This window comes from Peromyscus californicus, unplaced genomic scaffold (genome assembly GCF_007827085.1).
Source record: "Peromyscus californicus insignis strain IS unplaced genomic scaffold, ASM782708v3 Scaffold_13__1_contigs__length_99412109, whole genome shotgun sequence".
Lineage (NCBI taxonomy): Eukaryota > Metazoa > Chordata > Mammalia > Rodentia > Cricetidae > Peromyscus > Peromyscus californicus.
The window spans coordinates 20,481,371-20,505,972 of record NW_026294424.1 but is presented as its reverse complement, the minus strand read 5'-3'; the positions used below and the strand labels follow the sequence as shown (position 1 = coordinate 20,505,972).

Here is a 24,602-nt window from a genome sequence, read left to right as displayed (position 1 = left end):
CTATACCACCTGTCTTAGTGAGTGTTTATTTCTGTGAAGAGACACCATGACCACAGCAACTCTTATAAAAGAAAGCATTTAAATGGGCCTTACTTATAGTTTCAAAGGTTTAGTCCGTTGTCATCATGGTAAGAAGCATGGCAGCAAACAAGTAGACATGGTGTTGGATAAGTAGCTGAGAGTTCTACATCTGGGTTCATAGGCAGCAGAAAGGGAGAGACACTGGGCCTGGCTTGGGCTTTTGAAACCTCAAAGACAACAGGGTGTGGTGGTGTATGCCTTTAGTTCCAGCATTAGGGAGGCAGAGGCAGGCTGATTTTTGTGAGTTTGAGGCCAGCCTGACCTGCAGAGCGAGTTCTAGGATAGCCAGTGCTACAAAGAGAAACCCTGTCTCAAAAAACCAAAACAAGAAAACTTCAAAGTCCACCTCCAGTGACACACTTCCTCCAACAAGGCCACACCTCCTGCCCCTTTCAAACAGTGCCACTTCCTGAGGACCAAGCATTCAAATCTTTGAGCCTATGGGGCCATTCTCATTCAAGCCACCACACCACTCTTGGAAATATACACAAAGGACACTTTATTCCACCACAAAGAAACTTGCTCAGACATGTTTATTCCTGCTCTATTCATAATAGCAAGAAATCAGAAACAACCTATATGTCCCTCAACAAAAGAATGGATAAATAAAAAGTGGTACATGTACACAATGGAGTATTATTCAGTCATTAGAAAAAAATGACATTATGAAATTTATAGGCAAATGGATGGAAATAGAAAAAAATCATCCTGAGTGAGATATACCAGATCTAGAAAAGCAAATGTGGTATGTATATGCTTATATGCACATATTATCTGTTAAGTCAATGATAACCAAGCTACAATCCATAGAACCACAGAGGGAAGGTATAGAGTAAAAGACTAGAGGGTGCAGACAGATTTCCTTAGGAAATAGATAATTCTATCTATTAGAGATAGAATAATTATGGATGGATGGGGGTAGAATGGGAGGATCAAGTGGGAAGAGGTGACGGGGTTGAGGGACAAAATATGGGAGAAACAACTAAAGTTAAGGGAGATTTGAGGTATAGTATGGAATCCGAACACAGTAGAAGCTTCCTAAAATATATGCTTGCTCTGCTTCTCTGATCTTTATATCAAGGTGAGCTAAATGAAATCAACAAATAATGGGGGAGACAGAGTCCCAGCTGGCCATCTCTTGTCACCAAATGAAGCTTCCAGTATTGGAACTGGGTTATAGCTAATTGAGTTGTTGGCCAAAGGGGTTCCATTTGAATCCCAAAACAACCCAGACTGTTGCCAAAACAATAGGTTGCTCTCCACAAACTGGTTCTAAGGCCCCATTGCTGGAGACAACACCTACACAACTCAATGAACATGGAGAGTTCAAGTTGGTGCCTACACAGAGCCTTCACCCCTACATCCTAGTGTCTTTGGTACAGGAAGATAACTCTTCACACTATCGAAAGAGAAATGTAAACACCAAGCCAGCCACAAAACCTTTGATTGATGACGATGTCCTGCCTGCAAATTATGCTGGTGCAATAGTGACACAAAGCTTATGGGAGTTGCCAGCCAGTGTCTGAGTTGACTTACGGCACAGTCCATGAGATGGAACCCATACCAAACATCACTTGGGTGACCAAGAACCAGAGACTAAATAATGCAGGAACCTAGAGTAAAACCAAATACTACTGATCTGAACAAAGAAATAATTTTTTAAAAATGTAACGATAAAATGACTCCTAATGATATTCTGTAACACTCACAGACCAGCATCTGTTGCACAAATCCTAATTGGTCTTATAATAAAAAACCGGAGCCAGACATCAGGGTGAAAGCTGAAAGATCAGAGAAGCAGAGCAAGCCACAGCTACTACCTCTTATCTCACCAACTTCTCAGCCTGCAAGAGCAGGGAAGGGCAGAGACGAACACCTGTCTCCTCCCGCCTTATATTCCTTTCTCTGCCCAGCCATATCACTTCCTGTAGCTAGAGATTTTCTGCCTAGCCCACAGTTAGGACAAATCTCTCTAACCCGCCAGTCCCGCAGCAGCTCAGGCCCAACCAAGTAAACACACAGAGACTTATATTGCTTACAGACTGTATGGCCGTGGCAGGCTTCTTGCTAACTGTTCTTATATCTTAAATTAATCCATTTCCATTAATCTATACCTTGCCACATGGCTCGTGGCTTACTGGCATCTTCACATGCTGCTGGTCATGGCAGCGGCGGCTGGTAGTGACTCCTCCCACCTTCCTGTTCTCTCAATTCTCCTCTCTGTTAGTCCTGCCTATACTTCCTGCCTGACCACTGGCCAATCAGTGTTTTATTTATTGACCAATCAGAGCAACAGATTTGACATACAGACCATCCCACAGAAACTTCCTGTCTCAAGCTTCCTAGTGCTGGGATTAAAGGGGTGTGATTCCCAAGGACTGGGATTAAAGGTGTGTGCACTGCCTAACTCTGTGGCTGGCTCTGTCCTCTGATCTTTAGGCAAGCTTTATTTCTTAGATTACAAACAATATACCACAAGCGTCTTGTCAGCCATCATTAGAGAAGCTTCCTCTTGCAGCAAAGGGGAAAAAAAATACTGAAACTTGCCACCAGACATTATGCAGAGAGTGAGAGATCTTGGAACTTTCAGTCCTAAATGGGATGTCTCCATCAAGTCCCTCCACTCAGACCTCAGGGAACCCTGCTAAAGAGGGGGTGTAAAGAGTATAAGAACCAGAAGGGATGGAAGACATCAAGAACACAAGGCCCTCTGAATCAACATGAGCAAAGCTCTTATGAACTCACAGAGACTGAAACAGCATTCACAGGGCCTGCACAGGTCTGCACCAAGTCCTCTGCAAGTATATTATGGTTTCTAGTTCAGAGTTTTTATGGGACTCCTGAGTGTGCAAACGAGTGGGTCTATGATTCTTGTGCTTTCTCTTGGGCTCTTTTCCTTCTATTGGTTTGTCTTGTCCAACTTAGATGTAATAGTTTTTGTTTTATCTTATTATATGTTATTTTTATTAGTCTGTCTTAGGGGTTTCTATTGCTGTGAAGAGATAGCATGATCATAGCAACTCTTATAGAAAAAAACATTTAATTGAATGGCTTACAGTTCAGAGGTTCAGTCCATTATCATCATGGTGGGACATGGCAAAGTACAGGCAGTCATGGTGTTGGAGAGGTACCTACGAGTCCTACATCTTGATCGGCAGGCAACAGGAAATGAACTTAGACATGTGGCTTGAGGATATGTGAGACCTCAAAGCCTGCCTCCACAGTGACACACTTCCTCCAACAAAGCCACACCTCCTAATAGTGCCACTCCCTTTGAGGGCCATTTTCTTTCAAACTATCACATTATCACTTAGAAGCCTGTTCTTTTCTTATGAGAGACTGTAGTAGAATATTGTAAGGTGTGTTGCATTTAACTCTGTGAAACTGTGTTACTATGCCTGTGTAAAACACCTGATGGTCTAATAAAGAACTGGCCAAGAGCAAGGCAGGAGAAAGGATAGGCAGGGCTGGCAGGCAGAGAGTATATATAGAAGGAGAAAACTGGGAGGAGAGATCTAAGATCTAGCAGCCAAAGAAGAAGGAGGACTCAGGAGCCAGCCATCCAGCTACGTAACCAGCAGGCCATGGAGTAAAAGTAAGACTTACGGAAGTAAGAGAAGGGGAAAACCCAGAGGCAAAAAATAGTCGAGATAATTTAAGTTAAGGAAAGCTGGCAAGAAATTAAGCCAAGCTAAGGCCAGGTATTTACAATTAAGAATAAGCCTCCATGTATGAATTTACTTGGGAGCTGTGTTGCAGGCCCCCCAAAAGAGAAAAGAGCAAAATCAACCAACAACAAGAGACAGAAAGGGAATGGATCTGGATGGCATGGGAGCTGGGGAGGAACTGAGAGGAGCAAACAGAGGGGAAATGGTAATCAGGATATATTATGTGAGAAAAGAATATGTTCTCATAAAAAGGAAAAAAATTAAGAGAAAAAAAACCCAAAACAATTGATTGCTTACTTAACTTTATAAACACACACATGCACACAAGACATCTGCATACATTTGCACAGCTGTACACTGTAGCATGAATCTTAGAGAGTCTTATTAATAAAATCAAACCCGGGGCCAGTTATTGGGGTGAAATGCTAGATGGTCAGAGAGACAGAACAAGCCACAGCTAACCTCACCTGGCCAACTTCTCAGCTGGTCTTGTTTCCTCAGACTGGAAGCCTCTGAGTCCTCATCCAGAATGAATCTCAGCTGAACTGCTGCTCGAAAGCCTGAATGCTTAACCAGCCAAATGCTTAACCAGCCAAATGCTTCTAGTTTCTGATCCTCTAGCCTTATATACCTTTCTGCTTTCTACCACCACTCCCTGGGATTAAAGGCTCGCTTTCTGAGATTAAAGGCGTGAGTCACCATGCTTGGATGTATCCTTGAACACATGGATTTCTGCCTCTGGAATGCTAGGATTAAAGGTGTGTGCTATCACTGCCTATCTTAAGTATCTAGTGGCTTTTCTGTTCTCTGACCCCAGATAAGTTTATTAAGGTACACAATATTTTGGGGAATACAATACCACCAAAGTACACAAGGTTTTAATCCTAAAGGCAGTATCACACCTAGTAGGATAGTAGCTCAGGCATTTCCACTAAGACCCCAGAGCAATAGGATAACCTCAGCATCACTGCTATTTAGTCTTACACTGGGGACATACTAAGCCATGCAATAAGACAAATCCATTGGAAATGTAAGAACTGGAAAATTATTCCATTTGCCTGATATAACAGTTACTTAAGAAAATCTAAGAGAAGCTGAGGAGATGGCTCAGATGGTAAGAGTTCTTGTTTCTCTTGCAGAGACCTGAGTTTGCTCCCCAGCACCCATCTGGTGCCTCATAACTGTTCATAACTCCAGTTCCAGAGGAACCAGCAGTGTCTTCTGGCCTCCACAGGCACTACATGCACATTATACACGTAAGTGCAGGCAAATCGCCCATGTATGTAAAATAAAAATAAACAAATCTTTAAAGCACATTAACAGTGACAATAAAAACTATAGTATTTATGATAAACAGAACAAGAAATAAGAAAAACTAACATGAAGAAGAAATCATTAAAATACTCCTGAAGATGCAAATATAAATCTCATAAAATATAAAACTTTCCTGATTGCTCAATGAGCATCAATTAGAAGGATGTCAGGTCTCAACTAAATTAATTTTAAATTTATCAAAACTTCAGTAAGAATACCAAATATTTCTTAACCTATCTAGATAAGTGAACACAGAAAATATGGCTAGAGTGATACTGAGGAAGAAAAAACGTAGCAAAAAGGAAACACAGAAGAGACAGTGAGAGGTGAGAAGACAGCAGCAAAGGACGGTCAGACCAACCTAACACTGAAACACAGCAAAGAGCATGGGAGATCAGTGTGCTGGGATTGTACACACACACACACACACACACACACACACAAACACACACATGGCATAGAGCACGGGAAATCAGTGCGCCAGGACTGCACACACACACACACACACACACACACACACACACACACACATGGCATAGAGCACGGGAAATCAGTGTGCCAGGACTGCACACACACACACACACACACACACACACACACACACACACACACAAACACACACACGGCATAGAGCACGGGAAATCAGTGTGCCAGGACTGCACACACACACACACACACACACACACACACACACACACGGCATAGAGCACGGGAAATCAGTGCACCAGGACTGTGCACACACACACACACACACACACACACACACACAGCATAGAGCACGGGAAATCAGTGCGCCAGGACTGTGCACACACACACACACACACACACACACACACACACACACACACACACGGCATAGAGCACGGGAAATCAGTGCACCAGGACTGTGCACACACACACACACACACACACACACACACACACACACACACACAGCATAGAGCACGGGAAATCAGTGCGCCAGGACTGTGCACGCACACACACACACACACACACACACACACACACACACACACGGTCTAGAGCAACACACACGTGCGCTCGTGCACAGTGAGATTCAACAGAAGAAACTAAGTATTATAATAAAACACAGTAACTGACGCCAACAAAGTGTTGCAGAAATGGGAAAAACTTAAAACTTACAAAAGGTAAAGTTAGGCTCTGTCTTTTCGTGTAAAGAATAAAATCAAATTTTGCAATGGAGTTCTTATAAGTAAGTTCCCTAATTATAACACAAAATCTGTAATAAATAAAAGGCTGGTACCCTTGTCCACATTATTAATGATCATCTGCATGGAAAGAAAAGGTCCAAAGCACAGATAAAGTACAGAAGACAGACTGGAAAGCCAGGCACGGTGGCTCATTCCTATGGCCCAACATTCTGGAACTGAAGGTAGGTGGATGAGAAATTCAAGGCCAGCCCTGACTACATGAGTGAATTCTATGCTAGCCAGAGCTACTGAGAGCCTCTCAAAAAAAAATGTAAATTATAAGAAAATCAGATGTGTAAGTTATGCAGCAGCAAAAGGACTCAGACAGTTCATATTAAAACTCTTCCAGGGGCTGGAGAGATGGCTCAGAGGTTAAGAGCACTGACTACTCTTCCAGAGAACTCAGGTTTAATTCCCAGCACACCCTTGGCAGCTCACAACTGTCCAGAGAATCCAACACTCTCACACAAACATACTCACTGGCAAAACACCAATGCATATAAAATAAAAACAAATCAATTATTAAAGAAAAAAAACTCTTCCAAATGGAGGGAAAAACAAAATAAATGAAGATAAGAATGGGCAAATGGCAAGAACAGAAATTCAACAAAATTAAATTATTGAAGCTGGCCTTCTTGGTTTTAGAAATGATGAAAGTAAGACTGCCTGGATTTTCACCCCTGCTGCACATAATAATTGTGAAGTAAGTAAGTGTTTGGAGGTTTTAAACATAAGACACAAGACTGTGCTCCTCGAAAGAGCCACAAATAGGTGAACCCTACGAGTACCCAGAGACTCCTAACTAGCACACAGAGTGGGCAACCATCAGAGGCCAGAGGCTGAGGCAGAACCTGAAGCTGAAGGTTCAGAAGGGAGAGAACCACAGGCAGTTGTGGCACCCGGAGGGAGGACAGGAAGCTGAGCGTCTTCCCGATCTCAAGGGGTTAGAGACGGTCTACTCCTGACTGTTGCAGTGATGAATCCCATGGTGAACTGGCTGGAAGCAGAAATAACCCTCTGAGTACAGGCTCCTATAACCTAGACTAACAAAGCATGAAAACAAGCCTCTAATGGACACACCCTCGCCAAGAGTTTAATATACATGTACAGGGGGGAAGGGGTTAAAAGCAAAAAGATAGGAAAGACATACAGTGCTGAGATCAAGAGCAATTGTGGTGGTTATACCAACAAAAGACAAAGGCAGACTTCCAAAAAAAGATAAAAAGACAATTGATAAAAAAAGACATAAAATCCCATATGTAACCAATGCACACAAAGGAAATGCTGATGAGGATTCTTTAAAAGGAGAAAAATTCAAGAGTCTCGAAATTCTTCTCATAGAGATACTGAAAACTGAAACAAAACTCAACCAGTTTTTAACCTAACTGACATTTATTAAACATCTAGCTCAAACCAAGTAGCAGGATATATATTATTTTCAAGGGTCTATGAAATATTCAGAAAGTGGCCTGTGTCTTTACACATAAAGTAATTGCCAACAGACTTTAAAATACTAAAATCATAAAGTGTAATTCTCTAATCAAAACAGAATTAAGATTCTGCTACTCTCCAGCAAGGGCTAGGAGGATGGCCCAGTGGTTAAGAACACTTGTTCTTTGGGAGAGAGGATGCAGCTCCATTCCCAGCATCTCATGGTGGCTCTCAGCTGACCAGAAGTCCAGTTCCAAAGATTCTGACGCTCTCTCCTGGCCTCTGGCAGTACTAAGCACACAGGTGGTGCACAGAAACACATGAAAGCAAAACGGCCATACACATAAACAAAAATAATAAATTCTTTTGAAATATTTTCAAAATAAAAAATAAATCTATGGCAGGGGCTGGAGAGAGGGCTCAGCAGTTAAGAGCATGTACTGCTCTTGGAAAGGGCCTGAGTTCAGTTCCCAGCACCAACATCAGGTAGCTCAAAACATCTGTAATTCCAACTCTGGGGCAATGGACACCCTTTTACAACCTCTAAAGGCAACTGTGTTCATGAACACAGATACATATGGGTACACATACTTTAAACAGAAGAGTCACTGACAGAGAAAGATTTAAAAACTCCAAAATATATGAAATTTAAACACAATTCCACATAACCACAACAAAAAAGCTAGTATCAAGGAAAATAAGAAAATATTTTGAATTAGTAAAAAGAAAACAAGGAAAGGGAGCACTGGGAAGGTGGCCCCTTGCGAGGTGACCAGCCTGGCACCTCCTCAGGATAGTCTACAGTGTCATAGCAAATGCGTCACAGCACACCACAGTTAGTCAGAGTCCTAACAGGTTTGCTGGTAAACCTGACAAACTGATTCCAATATATATGAAATTCCAAAGACGCCAGAGTAGCCAAAACAATTTGTTTTTAAAACAAAAGAACGAAGTTGGAAGATGCCCATGATCTAATTTTTGCATTCTATAATTACAGTAATGAAGCTAGCCTTCTACTGGACCTCACACCTACTTATCAAAGACATCAGGAAGGAAACCAAAAGACTGGCCACAGCTGTAGACATTACCTACAACACAAACATCTGACAAAGCTCCTACCCTCAAACATAAAGACACCACAACTCATTTAGAAGAAAAGTTTCTTTAAAAATGGACATGTTCACCAAGAAAACACAGGACTGGAAGCAAGCAAATACAACTTGGTCAGTGCCAGCAGGTGACTAACGCAGATGTAAATGACAGGTGCCTAGCAACTATCAGGAATGCTGAAACTCAGAAAACTAATGGAAATGTCATTGTCACACATTGCTGATGGAAACTTCACAATGACAGTCTCTGAAGGAGAAAGTCAGTTCTCAGTTATTTACCCTAAAGGAAAGTAAAACACAAGCCTGCATAAAAGCTTTGCATGCATCTTAACTCATGGTCATTTTATTCATAACTGTCAAAACCTAACACCACGGCCTAGAGAGATGGCGCAGCAGTTGGCTGCTTTTCCAGAGGACCTGAGTTTGGTTCCCAGCACCATGTTAGATAATAATCAAAATAAATCCTAAAAAAATCCAAATGTCCAAAACCAGGCAAACAGATAAAGTAATAGTACTATTCAAAAAATACTACCCAGCAGTAAAAAACAATTACAAAGGTTTGAATTATTCCGCTAAGGGATGGAAACAGCTAAAAGAGTATATGTCTCCTTGCTTACTCTCTCAGATTTTCTCTACTTGGCTGTTTTTTAAGGAAGCTACCCCACTGTTCCTTCTTCACATCTTCTAGTTTTAGCACAGGTGACCTATTTTCCACTCATCTCAAGGACAGTGCTACATCTTCTTCCCCCGACTCTGATTTCTTTTTTTTTTTTTTTTTTTTTTTTTGGTTTTTCGAGACAGGGTTTCTCTGTGTAGCTTTGCGCCTTTCCTGGAACTCGCTTTGGAGACCAGGCTGGCCTCGAACTCACAGAGATCCGCCTGGCTCTGCCTCCCGAGTGCTGGGATTAAAGGCGTGCGCCACCACCGCCCGGCCTGATTTCATTTTTATCACTACATTGTGAAATTATATGTTTTTCTATTAATTTCTTATTTGCTAGATATTTTCAAGTATTTATTAAAAAAATCTGACAGTTACTCATTCCTTATGTCTAGGATTAATTTAGAGATATATTTAAATTTTTAACCCATTGGTATTTTCTGTAGAGACTTTTTCCCTCTTATTTAGAATTTTCAATACTTACAGAGGTCTATTAAGCATTTAATTATAGTTTTCTAATATTTTTGAGTCTTAGTTTCTTGTACTTTAAATCTGTTGAGACAGTAGGTAATAGTTGCATATATTTATTTAAAATTAAATTAAAATTTCAGCTATTCAGTTATTTTTGCCATATTTTTATAACTTACCTTATTTGAAGAAAATTTTATGATAGAGCAATTTAAGTAAAACTAAGCAGCAAGTGCTCTGAGTTTCCATATAGTCCCAGCCCCTAGACATACAGCCTTCACCTCAACACTGCTCAGTGAGGCCTTCGTTAATATGGATCAACCAACATGACATAACAGTATCACCCAAGGTATGACATACCAGCATCACCCATGGTATGCAATGAAAGCGGGACTTGACAAAGAAATAATGGTGTATGTGCACTCTTGATGTACACACAAGTTTCACTGCCCTAGAAACCATTAGTACTCTGTTCACCCCCCTGGTTTCCAACCCCTGGCCACTACAAACTGTTTGAAACTGGTATTGTCCTGGCCACATCTCAAGGAATGCTATGATATTGGGTAGAAGATTTCTACCACAATGGAAAGTTCTTTTGGACATGTTTCTTTGCTCAAACTACAGGGAGAAGAAATGGAGCCCCACACAGCTACCTTCCTGCACACATCCATTCCTTCTCCCTAGATTGCTATAGTACTTTATCTACATTTGCTTAGAAACTCAGATTCCTGCTCAGGCACTTCTTCAATGTGTGTCCATTAGCAAATGATTTAACCCTCTGACTCTCGGTTTCTTCATCCTAATTACTCATTAATCTGGAGCAAGGATTAAATTAGGTAAGCAAGGTAAGACAAATTGAAACATTCATCATACTAAGCCCTCATTTGTAAACTCTTGTGGGTTAAGAGTCTGTCTTTACTAAGTTTGACTAAAGAACTCTGAAGATGCTTGCTGAAAGCCAATGTTAATTAATCCTCTCTTTACCCGATTTGGATTTGTGTAGCCCAACAGTAGGTTTGCTGCTTTTATATCACCATGAACATATTCATTTTCATGTATATATTCCAGTATGTCCAGCTGTGAAAAAAATAGATAAGACCAGTATCAATGTTTTACACTAGAATAATATGGTTTATTTCTACACATTATAAAATAATGTATCTCACTCTTCCTGATTATTCTAAAATATCATAATTTCTGGTTGCTCATCCCATAAAAGGTTGGATGAAATGATCCTCAAACATCAAATACTGTACTTGAACCTCTGAGAGAGGGAAATCAAGATTTAACAATACTTATTCTTATGGCCCTGAAAGCCCAATGGCCAGACCAAAATGTACAAAGATGAATGTGATGTTTAATCTCACTTGTCAAGTGAGATTATTTATTCCTGTATGGAATTATCTTGAGTAGACTAAGTTTGAAGGGAGATTTGCCCACTGTGGGTGGCACCATTCCCTGGGATGAGAGTCTGAACTGTATAAAATGAAGAAACCTGGCACAGACACCCATCATTCTTTCTTGAATGTGGATGCAATGTGATCATTTGCCCTAATATCGTGTTGTTTGTGACTTCCCCAACATGAGGGACTATAACCTCAAATTATGAAACAATGTAAATACTTTCTCCTTTAATTTGCTTTTGTCAGAGTATTTCATCATAGTAACTAGAAAACCAATTTAGACTGGGAATAAATATCATAAAAACTACAGAAAATAGAAAAGACATCTATGGCCGGGCGGTGGTGGCGCACGCCTTTAATCCCAGCACTCGGGAGGCAGAGGCAGGTGGATCTCTGTGAGTTCGAGGCCAGCCTGGTCTCCAAAGCGAGTTCCAGGAAAGGCGCAAAGCTACACAGAGAAACCCTGTCTCGAAAAACCAAAAAAAAAAAAAAGAAAAGAAAAGACATCTATGGTGAAACAGTCATATAGTTCATTCATCAATCAATACTATGATTCAAATCTTGAAGATATCAGAACAAAATATTATACCTCTGATCATTATCTTGTGTAATAACAAACTCTTAGGCATCATTAAATCCCTAGAACCTTGCATGTCATAAAAATATATATATTTTTATGACACACAAACACAGAGACATATATGAGAGAGAGGTGCTCTGTGAACACTCACTAGGAGAATGGATAGATGAATAAGTAAATGGAGAAATTAACATGACCTGGCCTGATCTGTTTCATTCTACTTATGATTAGGGGCAAGAGGAGACTAAAGCAAGATACATACAAATAAGGTAAATATGTGGCATGATCAACAAATGAATGTATGCATGGTCATTTGTGACTACACTGCTTAATAGCAGTGTGTGTGTGTGTGTGTCTGTGTGTGTGTCTGTGTGTGTGTCTATGTGTGTGTCTGTATCATCCATTGCTGTAATTAATTGATGCCACCACCCCAACTTATACTTAAGATATTTTAAATCAAATCATACCATATTTAGTATGAGAATTAGTCTATTTGGCCATAATTTATAGTTACAAATATAACAGACAAAAGAAAGGTTATTCTTGCAGCTACATAAGCTTGCTCTGATATGAAAAACCAAGCTGTGATGGAAAACTGAGTGTAATAACAATGGCCAAACACAACACAGCCTGCATTCTGCAGAGCCCATGGTTATCAATTTCACCAAAATCCTTTCTACTCTCTATAACTGTCATTCCTAGGAAATAATCCTTATTTTCTCATAATTCCATAAAAAGCAAAACAAGTAAATAATCTAAAACTAAGACATTTGAAGTGAACCATCTTGAACTCACCACCCTGATTCCAAGTTGCAGGACAGTCGATTTTTTAAAAACACCATTCTGGTCTGAGAGCTTCTGTAAATCTATTCCCAATCTTTCCATTATCATGAATCTGTAACTGAAAGGAGATAACAGAAAAGAGATCTTCCTGAAATAATAATTCTGAGATTATCTCCTAATGAATTTAAAAAGACAGTGCTTCCCACCTAACCAAGAAGAATCAGTGCAAGCCACTGGAGAACGTGTGGACAACAACCCACTATACTCTATGAGGCATACTTCCTATCTAACAGTCAAGGAGACTCAGTCCAAGCCACTGAAGAACATGTGCACAATAACCTGCTAATCCTATGTGAGGCAGTTTAGTATTTCATATGGTTTATTCACTAGCACTGAGCAGTTAATACTGTCTCGGATAATGGAGAGAATGGTGCTTCAAAATTTCTCTTTTCTTGTCTATGACAGTGTTAATTGCTTGGTACAGGTTAGTTCCCATCACCTTGTTATGTGTCCTAAAAATGTCACTACCCATACAGAAAATGGTAAAACTTCTTTGTCTTACAACACTATATTTTATCCATTGTTATAAACATTTATTGTTTCACATTTTACTTAGGCGTGTGTGTGTGTGTGTGTGTGTGTGTGTGTGTGTGCACGCAACTGTGTGTGCCTGTGGGCACAGAGGATGGAAAAGGCTGCCTATCTCTCAGTGCTGAAGCTAGTGGTGTATTGCATGGGGGCTGGGATGCAAACTAATAGGCATGCAGCAGCACTCTGAATGGCTCTATCCATTTCTCCATCCCCACATGTCTTTTTGCAACTCCACATCTTCCTTCTCTGTCCAGGATTCCCTTTTCATTTCCCCTTTCCAGCACAACAGCCCACATTCTACATCCACTATTAGAGAAATACATACACAGCCTTTTGGGTGTGTCTTACAAGAGTGTGATATTACTAAGTCAACATACAAAGTTACAGGTTTCTTCAGGGCACTTTCATGTCATCTTTGTGTCCTTCATTCTCCTCTCCCACTGTCTTCCGTCACCCCTCAGCCTCATGCTGGTTCCCTTCCCCAAACAACCTTGCTGCTGCTGTCATGTCACATATCTCCATTATCTTCTCTCTCATTCTCCCTCCCCCTTTTCATGATGTCTTCCCACATCTCATAGCCCCTTCTTCATACAGACACACACACACACACACACACACACACACACACACACACACACACACACACACACACACACACAGCATGTATATATAAAGTATATGGGCTTCCCAGAGGAGATGAAATATGAAGAACTGGTTTGAGTCAGAGTAGCTTATTTCACTTAATGAATATTCTCCAATTCTATCCACTTTCCTATAAATGTCATGATTTCATTTTTCTTATAGCTGAATAAAATTCCACCATGTATCACATTTTCATTATCCATCCTTTGATTAGGCATCAAGGCTGATTCCAATCCTGCATACTACAAACAGTGCAATAATAAACATGGACATGTAAATGTCTCCATGATATGCTGACTAAGATCCCATCAGACAAACCCCAGGAGTGGCAGTGCTGGGTCATATGTTAGTTCTATTTTGAGAAACAGTCATAATGATCTCATCTTGACCTCACTAGCTTACATACTACTACCGGTATATAAGGATTTCTCCTTCCCAAAACTCTTGCTAACCTCACAAGCTTACACACTACTATCAGTATACAAGGATTCCTCCTTCCCAGCACACTTGCTAACCTCACCACTAGCTTACACACTTGCTAATCTCACAAGTTTACACACTACCACTGGTATATAAGGATCCCTTTTTCCCAGCACACTTGCTAACCTCACCACTAGCTTACACACTTGCTAACCTCACAAGCTTACACACCACCACCAGTATACAAGGATTCCTCCTTCCCGGCACACCTGCTACACTTGTCATTTGTTTTGTTGGTGATGGTAGCAATTTGTGAGACGTAACCTCAAAATAGCTTTTCTTTTAAGATTTATTTTTGCTTACCTATATTTGAGTGTGTTTCGGTGTGAATGTATGCTACATGTGTGCAGATGTAGAGGCCAGAAAAGGAGTCAGATTTCCTGGGGCTAAACATTGGGCAGTTGTGAGCCACCCGGTGTGGGTGCTGGGAAGTGAGTTTCAGTCCCCAGCAGGGCTGCAAGCGCTTTCTTAACCACGGAGCCACCTCTCCAGCCCTCCTGAACTAGTTTTGATCTGTACTTCCTGACGACTGAGAACATTAAACACTATTTCAAACTAGCCACTTTTATTTCTCCCTTCAAGAACTATTCATTGAGTTCATTAGTCGATTTGTACATTGAATGATTTAGTACTTTTGCTGTTTAATCTCTGCAGTTCTCAATATATTTCATAGAACAAGCCTTTATCTGATGAAGAGTTGGCGAGGGTGTTTTTCTATGCAAAGGCTGTCTATTCACTTTGCTTGTAGAAGTGTAGAAATTTCATGAAACCCTGCAGAGTTTTGAACGAAAAATGCCCCCATAGTCTCTGGTGTCTGAACTTTGTCCCCATTTGGTGGTGCTGTTTGGGAGAGGTTTAGGTGATGGAGCCTCACGGGAGGAAGAGGCACTGGGGGTGGGCTCTGAGAAAAGAGCCAACAGCCCTTCCATTTCAGTCTCTGATGCTTTGTGCTTATGGTTAAGATATGAGCTCTTATGCTTCCTGCTCCATTCCCACTGTCATAGCGGCTGCCTATGGTCATGTTCCCATGCTGTCCTGCCACTATGGACTCCAACCTTCTGGAACCATAAAGCAAAATAAACTCTTTTATATACTAAGTTGCCCTGGTAACAGTGTTTTATCATAGCAACTGAAGAGAAACTAACACAGTCCCATCAGTGAACACCTAGGAAATCTTCCCAGGTTACTGGAGTCCTTACCCGTGCCTGTCTTGGAGTATTTACCCAAGGTTTCCTCCAGCAGTGTCAGGGTTGTTGGTCTTAAATTAAGGCCTTAATGTGTTTTCAATTTTTACGCACAATGGCAGGTACAGCAATTCTCAAACTGTGAGCTGCAACCCCTTTAGAGGGTCAAACGACTTTTTCACAGGGGTCACATATTAGATATCCTGCACTTCAGATATTGAAATTACAATTTATACAGAAGCAAAACTAGTTATGAAGTAGCACCAAAAAGAATTTTATGACTGGGGGTCTCCACAATATGAGAAAGTGTATTAAAGGGTGACAGCATTAGGAAGGTTGAGAGCCACTGCCTAAGAACCTACTGTTATTCTTCTACATGTGTGGATTGCCAGCATTCCCAGAACCCATAGACAAATAGAGATTTTCCCAATGTGTCTTTCTGATACCTAGAAGTTAGTGTATTTGTGTGAGTTTACTTCTGAGCCTCTGTTCTAATGCATTGATCTGTCAGTCCCTTTCTGTGCAGTGCCACACTTTTCATTATCAGTGGTCATGGTACAATTTGAGATCAAGTATTCTGATACCTCTAGCACTAAGATTTCTGCTTGGAATTGCTTTGGTTGTTTGGGTATTTTGGTTGTTTCATGTGTAAATGGACGGTTCTCTCCCACCTGCCAGTTCCCAAATAACCACTCAAAGGTTTAGTATTATTTATAAATACCCAGCTGATAGCTTGGGCTTATTACTAACTAGTTCTTACACTTAAATTAACTCACATTTCTTATCTATGTTTAGCCACCTGGCTTGTTACCTTTTTTCAGTGTGACATTCTCATGTTGCTTCATCTGAGTCTGACTGGTGACTCCCGACTCCCTCCTTCCCAGTATTCTCAGTCTGGCTCTCTCACCTAACTTCTGGCCCAGCTACAGGACTATCAGCTACTTATTAACAATGAGCATAATTCACAGCATTCCCCCTTTTAGTCTAATTAAAAAGGAAGGTGTTAACTTCAATATAGTGAGATTATATACAACAAAAACAGTTATTAAGAAAGAATTACAGTAACACTATCTAATCCACTTGCATTTGCAAAATTAGACAAAATAATTATCTTGGCGAGTCTAAAGTTTTGTATCTAATTTACTTTCTATTATAATTAAGGAAAATGATAATTATAACTATTTAGTCTTCAACTCCATCAGAGACCTGAGAAGGATATAATATTATCTGAGTAAATAGAAAGTATAAGGGAAACAACTTCCAAAAATTAAGAAATGACAGAAAGAGTTGGTTGCTTGGACAGTCACCCAAGGTTCCTCTGCAACATTGGGGCATCCATCCTCGGCCTACAGGTCTAACATATCTGACAGACTCATTTGTGAAGCAGGATTTCTGAAGGACTGTCCCACTTTGTCTTGGCAAAGTTCTGCAGTCACTTTTTCTTCTGTCCTGCCTGTCCAATTTGGACAGCATGCTGTCAGCAGTTGAAGCAAGAGCAGTTGTGTACCCAATGGCTAACTTTTGCCACCAAGAAAGTAAACTCCATATGGAGTTTCTTCAGTACCCATCATCTTCTCTGAAGTATATTGGGTGCTGCCAGGAGCAGACGTGTCTCACCATTGAAAAAGTCTAAGTTCTTAAAACATTTTAAATGCCACATTCCATAGGTCTTTGAAGTATTCGAAGATTGCCTATCTAATTGAAATACATCTTTGTATACCTAGAAAACCTAACTAAAATGGCTATAAGTTTGACTACTATAGGTGACTATTAATCTGTATTTTATAATAATACATTACATTTTAAAATGAGCTGCATAAAAATACCTTAAATATAAGTATAAATACACATACAGTATAACAACAATTGACTTTAAATTTGTATCAATATACTAAAATCCATATGTAAAATATTTTGAGTTGTTCAACAGTTGTATTTTGGATTAAAGTAAATTTAATAATCTACCCTTTTTTCAATCATAATAATCTACCCTTTTCCCCATTATTTTTATATCTCCCTTTCTTCTTAGAAAGAGATTGACCATGACCATTAACCATTTATAACCAACCCCCCCTTAAATGAAAACAAACATTCATAAACAATAATTTGGGAATTTGGGCATACTTCTCTAGACTACTTCCTGTTGATTGGGGGTGCTAATACTCTTATGGGGACCTTGAGAAAATTTAGAATTATAGTCAAGTTCTGACTTGGGTATATTGTGTGGCTGGTCCATCTCAGCCAGCAGCCTTGAAGCTGTTTTGGATGCAGAACTCAGAGGAAACTGTAACAGAGGTACACTGAAACATTGGATCATCTGGGCCATCCATTTTAATTGGTGTCTGGTCCCCTTGTTCTGAAAATATATAAACTTTTAAAGGTAACATATATATATATATATATATATATATCTGCATTAACACAAATATAAACTGTGTATTATATATAAGCCAGCCAAAGATAATTTTTTGTTTTATGCTCAAGCAGGTAAAATATATGTTACATGTCTTGTAGTTACTTTAGATTTATTTTTCCATGTCTGTAGTTAAGATTTCAGGGGATCTTCCTCAATCAGACCTGATTTTTCTTAATCCAGAATGAATCCATAGTCTCTCATTTCCTGTGGAAATAAAAATGTAACTTCTCCCCCAAAGCGGCATATGTTTTGACTTAAATTTTGGAGTCAAGATATTTTTAAAATATATGTTGGTTTAATACAGCTGTTTTTTATAATCCAAGGTCTTTTAACAGCCAAAAATTTCAAAGACAACACAATAACATACACAATCCAGAATGTGCATTTTTAATCCTTACATGGTCCATTTTTTATATTATTTTATTATTTTTAAGGATTTTACTTTATTATTTTAAAACTATATTTTTATGATTGTTTATACATTCTCTTTTCTCTCACAAGCCTATGTATATTCTTAAACATGGTGTAACCCATTTCGAGGTTTTTTTCTCATCTGCATCTGTCTTTACTGTGTATCTCTAACTCTTTTTGTCTATGAGCAGACCCTAAGTCCTCCATGCAGAGTGCTGATGGAGCTTTTGCTGATAGCTTAAGCCGGCAGGCAGCAGCTAGGAGAAGCCTGTTTGTATTGTGACTCCTGTGAGAGACTGCAGAAAATGGCCATGTGGCTTAGTTCATGGCAGTTGTGAGCCAGCTCCATTTCGTGGGCACCACAGCTGGCATAAGAGAGTAGGAAGCCCAATATGGCTCTGTTTCTGTGCAGCCAGAGCCTTTTTTAAGCTTTCTCAGGTTTTATGTGGATGCACATGTGGCCTGTTGGTGCACCATTTGTAAACAGAGGCTTTTCTCTACTCTGTCCTGCCACATTCCACAGCCACTTCCAAATAATCACTCAGAGGCTTATATTACTTACAAATGTGTGGCCATTAGGTCAGGCATATTACTAGCTAACTCTTAAATTAACCCACAATTCTTATCTCTGTTTAGCCACCTGGCTTGGTACCCTTTCTCAGTATGACATTCTCATCTTGCTTCCTCTGTGTCTGGCTGGTAACTCCGACTCTGTCCCAGCATTCTCAGTTTGGCTTTCTTGCCTAAATTCTAGCCCAGCTACTGGCCTGTCATCTTTTTATTAACAATAAGCACAGTCCACAGCATTCATGTGAACATTTTTTTCTGTTTTAATTCTTAAGATGTACTTGAAATTTAATGGGGACAATACTGAACCTAAAGATCATATTTGTAATATAACCATTCCCACTATACTAATTCCGGCAATGGATGCACATGCAAGCTAGCCCATCTTCTAGTGTCTCCCTCTGATTCTTCCTTCAGTCCCTGATCATTTTCACTGTAGAGGTATTTCCCCTCTACAAGTGGGCTTATTTTTAGAGATTTTTTTAATGTATTTAAATGTGACTCCTCCTCCAGTTTTTTTTCCTCAGAAATTTTGTTATCAGCACATAACCTACTGATTGTTCAGTTTTGTGTCCTACTATTGTTATGAACGTGCTTATCAGACATAATGTTATCTGGAGATTCTTGTGTCTCTTATATACAGGATCGAATAGTCTTTAAATGATGTTTCTCTCATTCCCCCCAACTCTTTTTTTTTTCCAAGTACTGGTAAGAGTCGAGAGTGGAGATGTTTGTCTTTCTGGATTTAGAGGAAATACATTCAGTTTTCCCCTAGTTTGTATAATTTTGGCAGAAAGATTCATATATAGCTTTTATTGTATTGAAGCATGTTCCATCTTTTTCTATTTTCCTCAGGGCATTTATCATGAAGGGATGCTGAACATTATCAAAGGCATTTTTGACACCGATAAAGATGATCATGTGATTTCTTAATGCTCACAGATTCCCTAGAGTCTATTTAGATGTCCATATGTTGAGCAAACCATCCTTCCTCAGAATAAAACCAACTTGGTCATAGTGTATGATGTCTTTGATGTGTTCTTGAATTTGATAAAAATTCGGTGAGAACTTTTATATTTATGTTCACTAAAGATAGCGGTTTATGTTTTCTTTTCTTTCTTTCTCTTCCTTTTGTTTTGTTGTTGTTGTTTCATTGGTTGTTTCTTAGATGCTTTTCCAGTCTTAGTTATTTAGAGTATAATGGCTTCACAGAATAAATTGAACAGTGTCCTTTCTTTTCTATTTTAGGAGATCTGGTAGCTGTTTTCTCTCTCCCTCTGCCCCTTTCTCTTTCAGGATTACAGGCTTTCCTTTAAACATTTGCCAAAATTCAATAGTGAATCCATCCAGTCCTAGGAGTTTCTTTCTTGGAAGACATTTTTTTTTATTGCTGCTTCAATCCCAGTGTGTGTGTGTGTGTGTGTGTATATATATATATATATATATATATATATATATATATATATATATATATATATAAAAGAAAACAAAAAACAATGTAAGTTTCAGGGGCTGGAGAGATGGTTTACCAGTTAAGAGCATAGGCTGCTCATCCAGGGAACCCTGCTTCGGTTCCACACAACCAAATGGCAGCTCACAATGATCCATAACTTGACTTCCATAGGATCTAACACTCTCAGCTTGCCTCCCCAGGCACTGCATGCATGTGATATGTATGGTGCATAGACACACACACACACACACATATTTCAAAACAGCTCTTAATGATGCTTGATGAATTATTCCATTTGCTAATGTGCAGTGCTCCTTTTTACTGCTTCTAGTTTGGGTTTGGATCTACCTTATCAAGCATAAAATAATTTCAGCAGCTATTTCCAGCTTCCACGACTTTGTAGATTGACTTCTCTCCTCTGAGTCTCAATCATGGATATCTTTACCAGTGAGGTGTTTCTTGGAGATGAAAAATACTTAAGTCCAGTTTTTTTTTTTAATCTAGTCAACCAATGTATTTTTTATTAGTAATCTGAGGTCAGCTATGTGTATGATTGTTACTGAAACATGTTTACAAATTCTTACAATTTTTCTTGGTTGTTTCTGTGTTTAGGTAAGTTATTATTTATTTATTTATTTCTCCGCTATTAGTGTTAGAGGTTTGGCAGTATACTATATAGGAAATGATGGATTTCTTCCCAGCTCTCCTTGATTCATCTACTGCACGGATGAAATTTATTCTTTCCTTCATTCTTGGTGCCAAGACTGTCTTGTTCCTCCATGTGCATTATTCCTTTAAGTGTTCTCTAAGTGTTCTTCTTGGTCATGAATTTCTCTGGTTTGCTGTTGTCTTGAAATGTCTTGTACTTCCTATCAGTTCAAAAGATACATTAGATGCATACAACAATCTTGGTTGGGAGTTATTTAAGGGCCTAAAATATACTATTCAATTCTTTCCTAAATTTTAGGGTTACTGGTAAGAAGTCTGGTGTTATTCTGAAGTATCTGCCTTTGGGGATGAATTGGAATTTCCCCCTTATAGCTTGTAATACAGCTTTTCTCCATGTTTGACATATTGACTGTAAGGTGATAGGATTCCTAGTCCTCAATTTCCTCCTCTAAATGGAAAATTTTTGCTGTAATTTCATTACATAGATTCTCTATACATTTGGTTTGTAATCTTAGTTCTTTGTGCTGTCCCGTGGCTTCTTAGGTTTGGTCTCCGGTTCTGTGATCCCTTCCTTCTTTCTTCCCTTCCTTCCCTTCTTTCTCCCTCTACTGGTATTTGAGTGGTACATTTCCTTAACTTGCTTAACTTGTCCCCTGCCCCGATAGTCATTCTCCTGACCGCATGACTCTTTTGATGTTTGTAGTGTGATTCATTGAGTTTTCATTTTCAACAATTTTTCAGTTTCATTGCTGCATTTTCCTTCCCTAATATCATGTCATCCATGGCAGTGATTTTCTCATCCACTTGCTGACTGTCTCTCGTCTTATCACCTGAGCCTTTCTACATCCTGGACTGGATTCATTTGTTTGCTTATATTCTCTTTTAAAGTAATGGCCATTTTCACTAGAAAACACCTGAAATCACCATATGAGGTTTTATTTATTTCTGTGTATTTGAATTTAATAGTCAAGAAGTTACAATGACTTTAGGAGTCATAGTATGGCTTTCATCTTTTTATGATGTTATTTGTACATTTGTTGGCTGGCATATGTCTCTTCTGATTTTACTAGGTAAACCTTTTATTGAAAAGCCTGCTATTCAGAGATCAATCCCCAAAACCACATAAAAAAAATAAATAAACTGTGCTAACAGCTTTAGTGACAAACTCTAAGAGATAAAGTACACTTGTAATTAATCAAAAGTCCTGAACGTATTACTGATGACCACAAAACACAAAATCTCAAAACTAATACCAGTGTCCCATGAAGTTAGAAATTATTTATGGTAAATGTGGAAAATAATAACTGAATGAGATAAAAGGAAGGCTCTGGAGAGAGGAAAAACAGAGGAGAAGCAAGGCTAAGAAAGTGAAAGGAAAAGAGTGGAGAAGAATGCTATGGAGAGGAAGACAAGATAATCAGAGATTAGAAGAATGAAAGGTTTAAAAAAATGAAAAAGAACAGTCAAAATTGGATAAACATACATAAAATGAAAAATAAAACTATAATTTAAATATTTAGCCAATAAGACTAGATGTATAGTAAAAAAGAAAAATGAAGAAGGAAATGCAAGAAACAAGGAGAAAAAAGGGATAACTTTAAAAAAAATTGACAAATGATGAAAAATGTGTATATAAAATTAAAGTATGAGCAGATGTTAAAAATAAAAATGTAGAGCTGGATTTGGTGGCACACACCTTTAATCCCAGCACTTGGGAGGCAGAAGCAGGTGGATATCTGTAAATTCAAGGCCAGTCTGGTCTACAAAGAGAGTTCCAGGATAGCGAGGGCTACAATGAGAAACCCTGTCTTAAAAAAACAAAACTAAATAAATATAATTTTTTAATGTAATTATCTTAAATACATTAAAGTCGGGGCAGGAGAGATGCCTCAGTGGTTAAGACTGTTTGCTTGTCTTCTAGAAGAATTAAGTTTGGTTCTCAGCATTCATGTTGAGTAGGTAGCTCACAACTCTAGTTCAAGGGGATCTGACATCCTCTTCTGGCTGAGGTAGGTATTCACATATTCACCGGCAGACTCACACACATACACAAACATAAAAATAAATCTTTTAAACAGAATGAAGTAAAAATGCTGCTAAAATGTTTTAGCTGTAAGAAAAGATGAAACAATGGAGAAGCATCTTTCTGGGCTTCACAAATTTGGAGCTGTTGTTTACAGAGTGGGGGTGTAATCTCATGGACCCATATCCTCCTTTTTATGCTGGTGCTGAACTTGTGGTTGCTATGTGCTTGATGTCTGTGACATCTCCATTCTAGTAGCTTCCCTTGTTGGCATACCTAGGTACTATTCTGGCTGCAGTTGGTACTTGATGGCTGAGATAGATGCTGTCACTCTCCTGAGACTACCTGGAGCGTAACCCCTGCGCTGGCTAATGATCCAGCCGGTGGATATTTCCTACCTTTTCTACAAATGGAGAAAGCAACAGTAACATTCGATATGTAGAATCAGAAGACCTGCGCTCCACTGGCACAGAAGACATTCTGAACAGAACACCAATAACACAGGCACTAAGATCAACAATTAATAAATGGGACCTCATGGAACTGAAAAGCTTGAGGCAAAGGACACTGTCATTGGGACAAAGTGGCAGCATACAAAATGGAAAAAGATTTTTACCAATTCCACATCTGATAGAGGACTAATATCCAAAATATATATATAAAAAACTCAAAAAACCTGGTATCGAAAAACCCAAATAACCCAATTAAAAATGGGGTACAGATATAAACACAAATTTCTCAATAGAGGAACTCAAATGGCTAAGAAACACGTAAAGAAATGTTCCACATCCAAAGCCATCAGGGAAATGCAAATCAAAACAACTTTCGGATTCCATCTTACACCTGTTAGAATGGCTAAGATCATTAACACAAGTGATAGCTTATGCTGGTGAGGATGTGGAGCATGAGGAACACTCCTCCACTGCTGGTGAGAGTGCAAATTTGTACAGCCACTATGGAAATCAGTATGGCAGTTCCTCAGAAAATGAGAATTCATCTACCTCAAGACCCAGCTACACCACTCTTGGGCACATACTCAAAGGACACTTCATTCTGCCACAGGGACACTGGCTCAACCATGTTCATTGCTGTTCTACTCATAATAGCAAGAAACTGGAAACAACCTGGATATCTCAAAAGAATGGGTAAAGAAAATCTGGAACATTTACACAATAGAGTATTACTCAGCTGTTAAATAAAATGACATCATGAAAATTGATGGCAAATAGATGGAACTAGAAAAAGTAATTCTGAGTGAGGTAGCCCCGACTCAGAAAGATAAATATGGTATGTATTTGCTTATATCTGGATATTAGTCATTAAATAAATGATAACCAAGCTGCTATCTGTAGACTCAAGAGAGGTTAGACATAGAGGAAAAGACTAGGAGGGATGCATGGTTCTCCTTGAGAGCAGGAAATAGAATCAACTTTATGGGTAGACTGGAGCCGGGGGGGGGG

At 39.2% G+C, this 24,602-nt stretch overlaps 1 protein-coding gene across 5 annotated transcripts in view; it reads right to left on the bottom strand.

The window, feature by feature from the left end:
• The window catches only part of Vrk2 (VRK serine/threonine kinase 2), a 198,155-nt gene that overhangs the window by 52,008 nt on the left and 121,545 nt on the right, over positions 1–24,602 (bottom strand). For all 5 annotated transcript variants that reach the window (XM_052734635.1, XM_052734637.1, XM_052734634.1 and 2 more), the window contains exons 6-7: positions 12,719–12,824; positions 10,925–11,017 (exon numbers count right to left, since the gene is read on the bottom strand). In XM_052734635.1, coding sequence (XP_052590595.1) covers positions 10,925–11,017; positions 12,719–12,824 — 199 coding nt within the window. The remainder of the gene's footprint in view (positions 1–10,924; positions 11,018–12,718; positions 12,825–24,602) is intronic.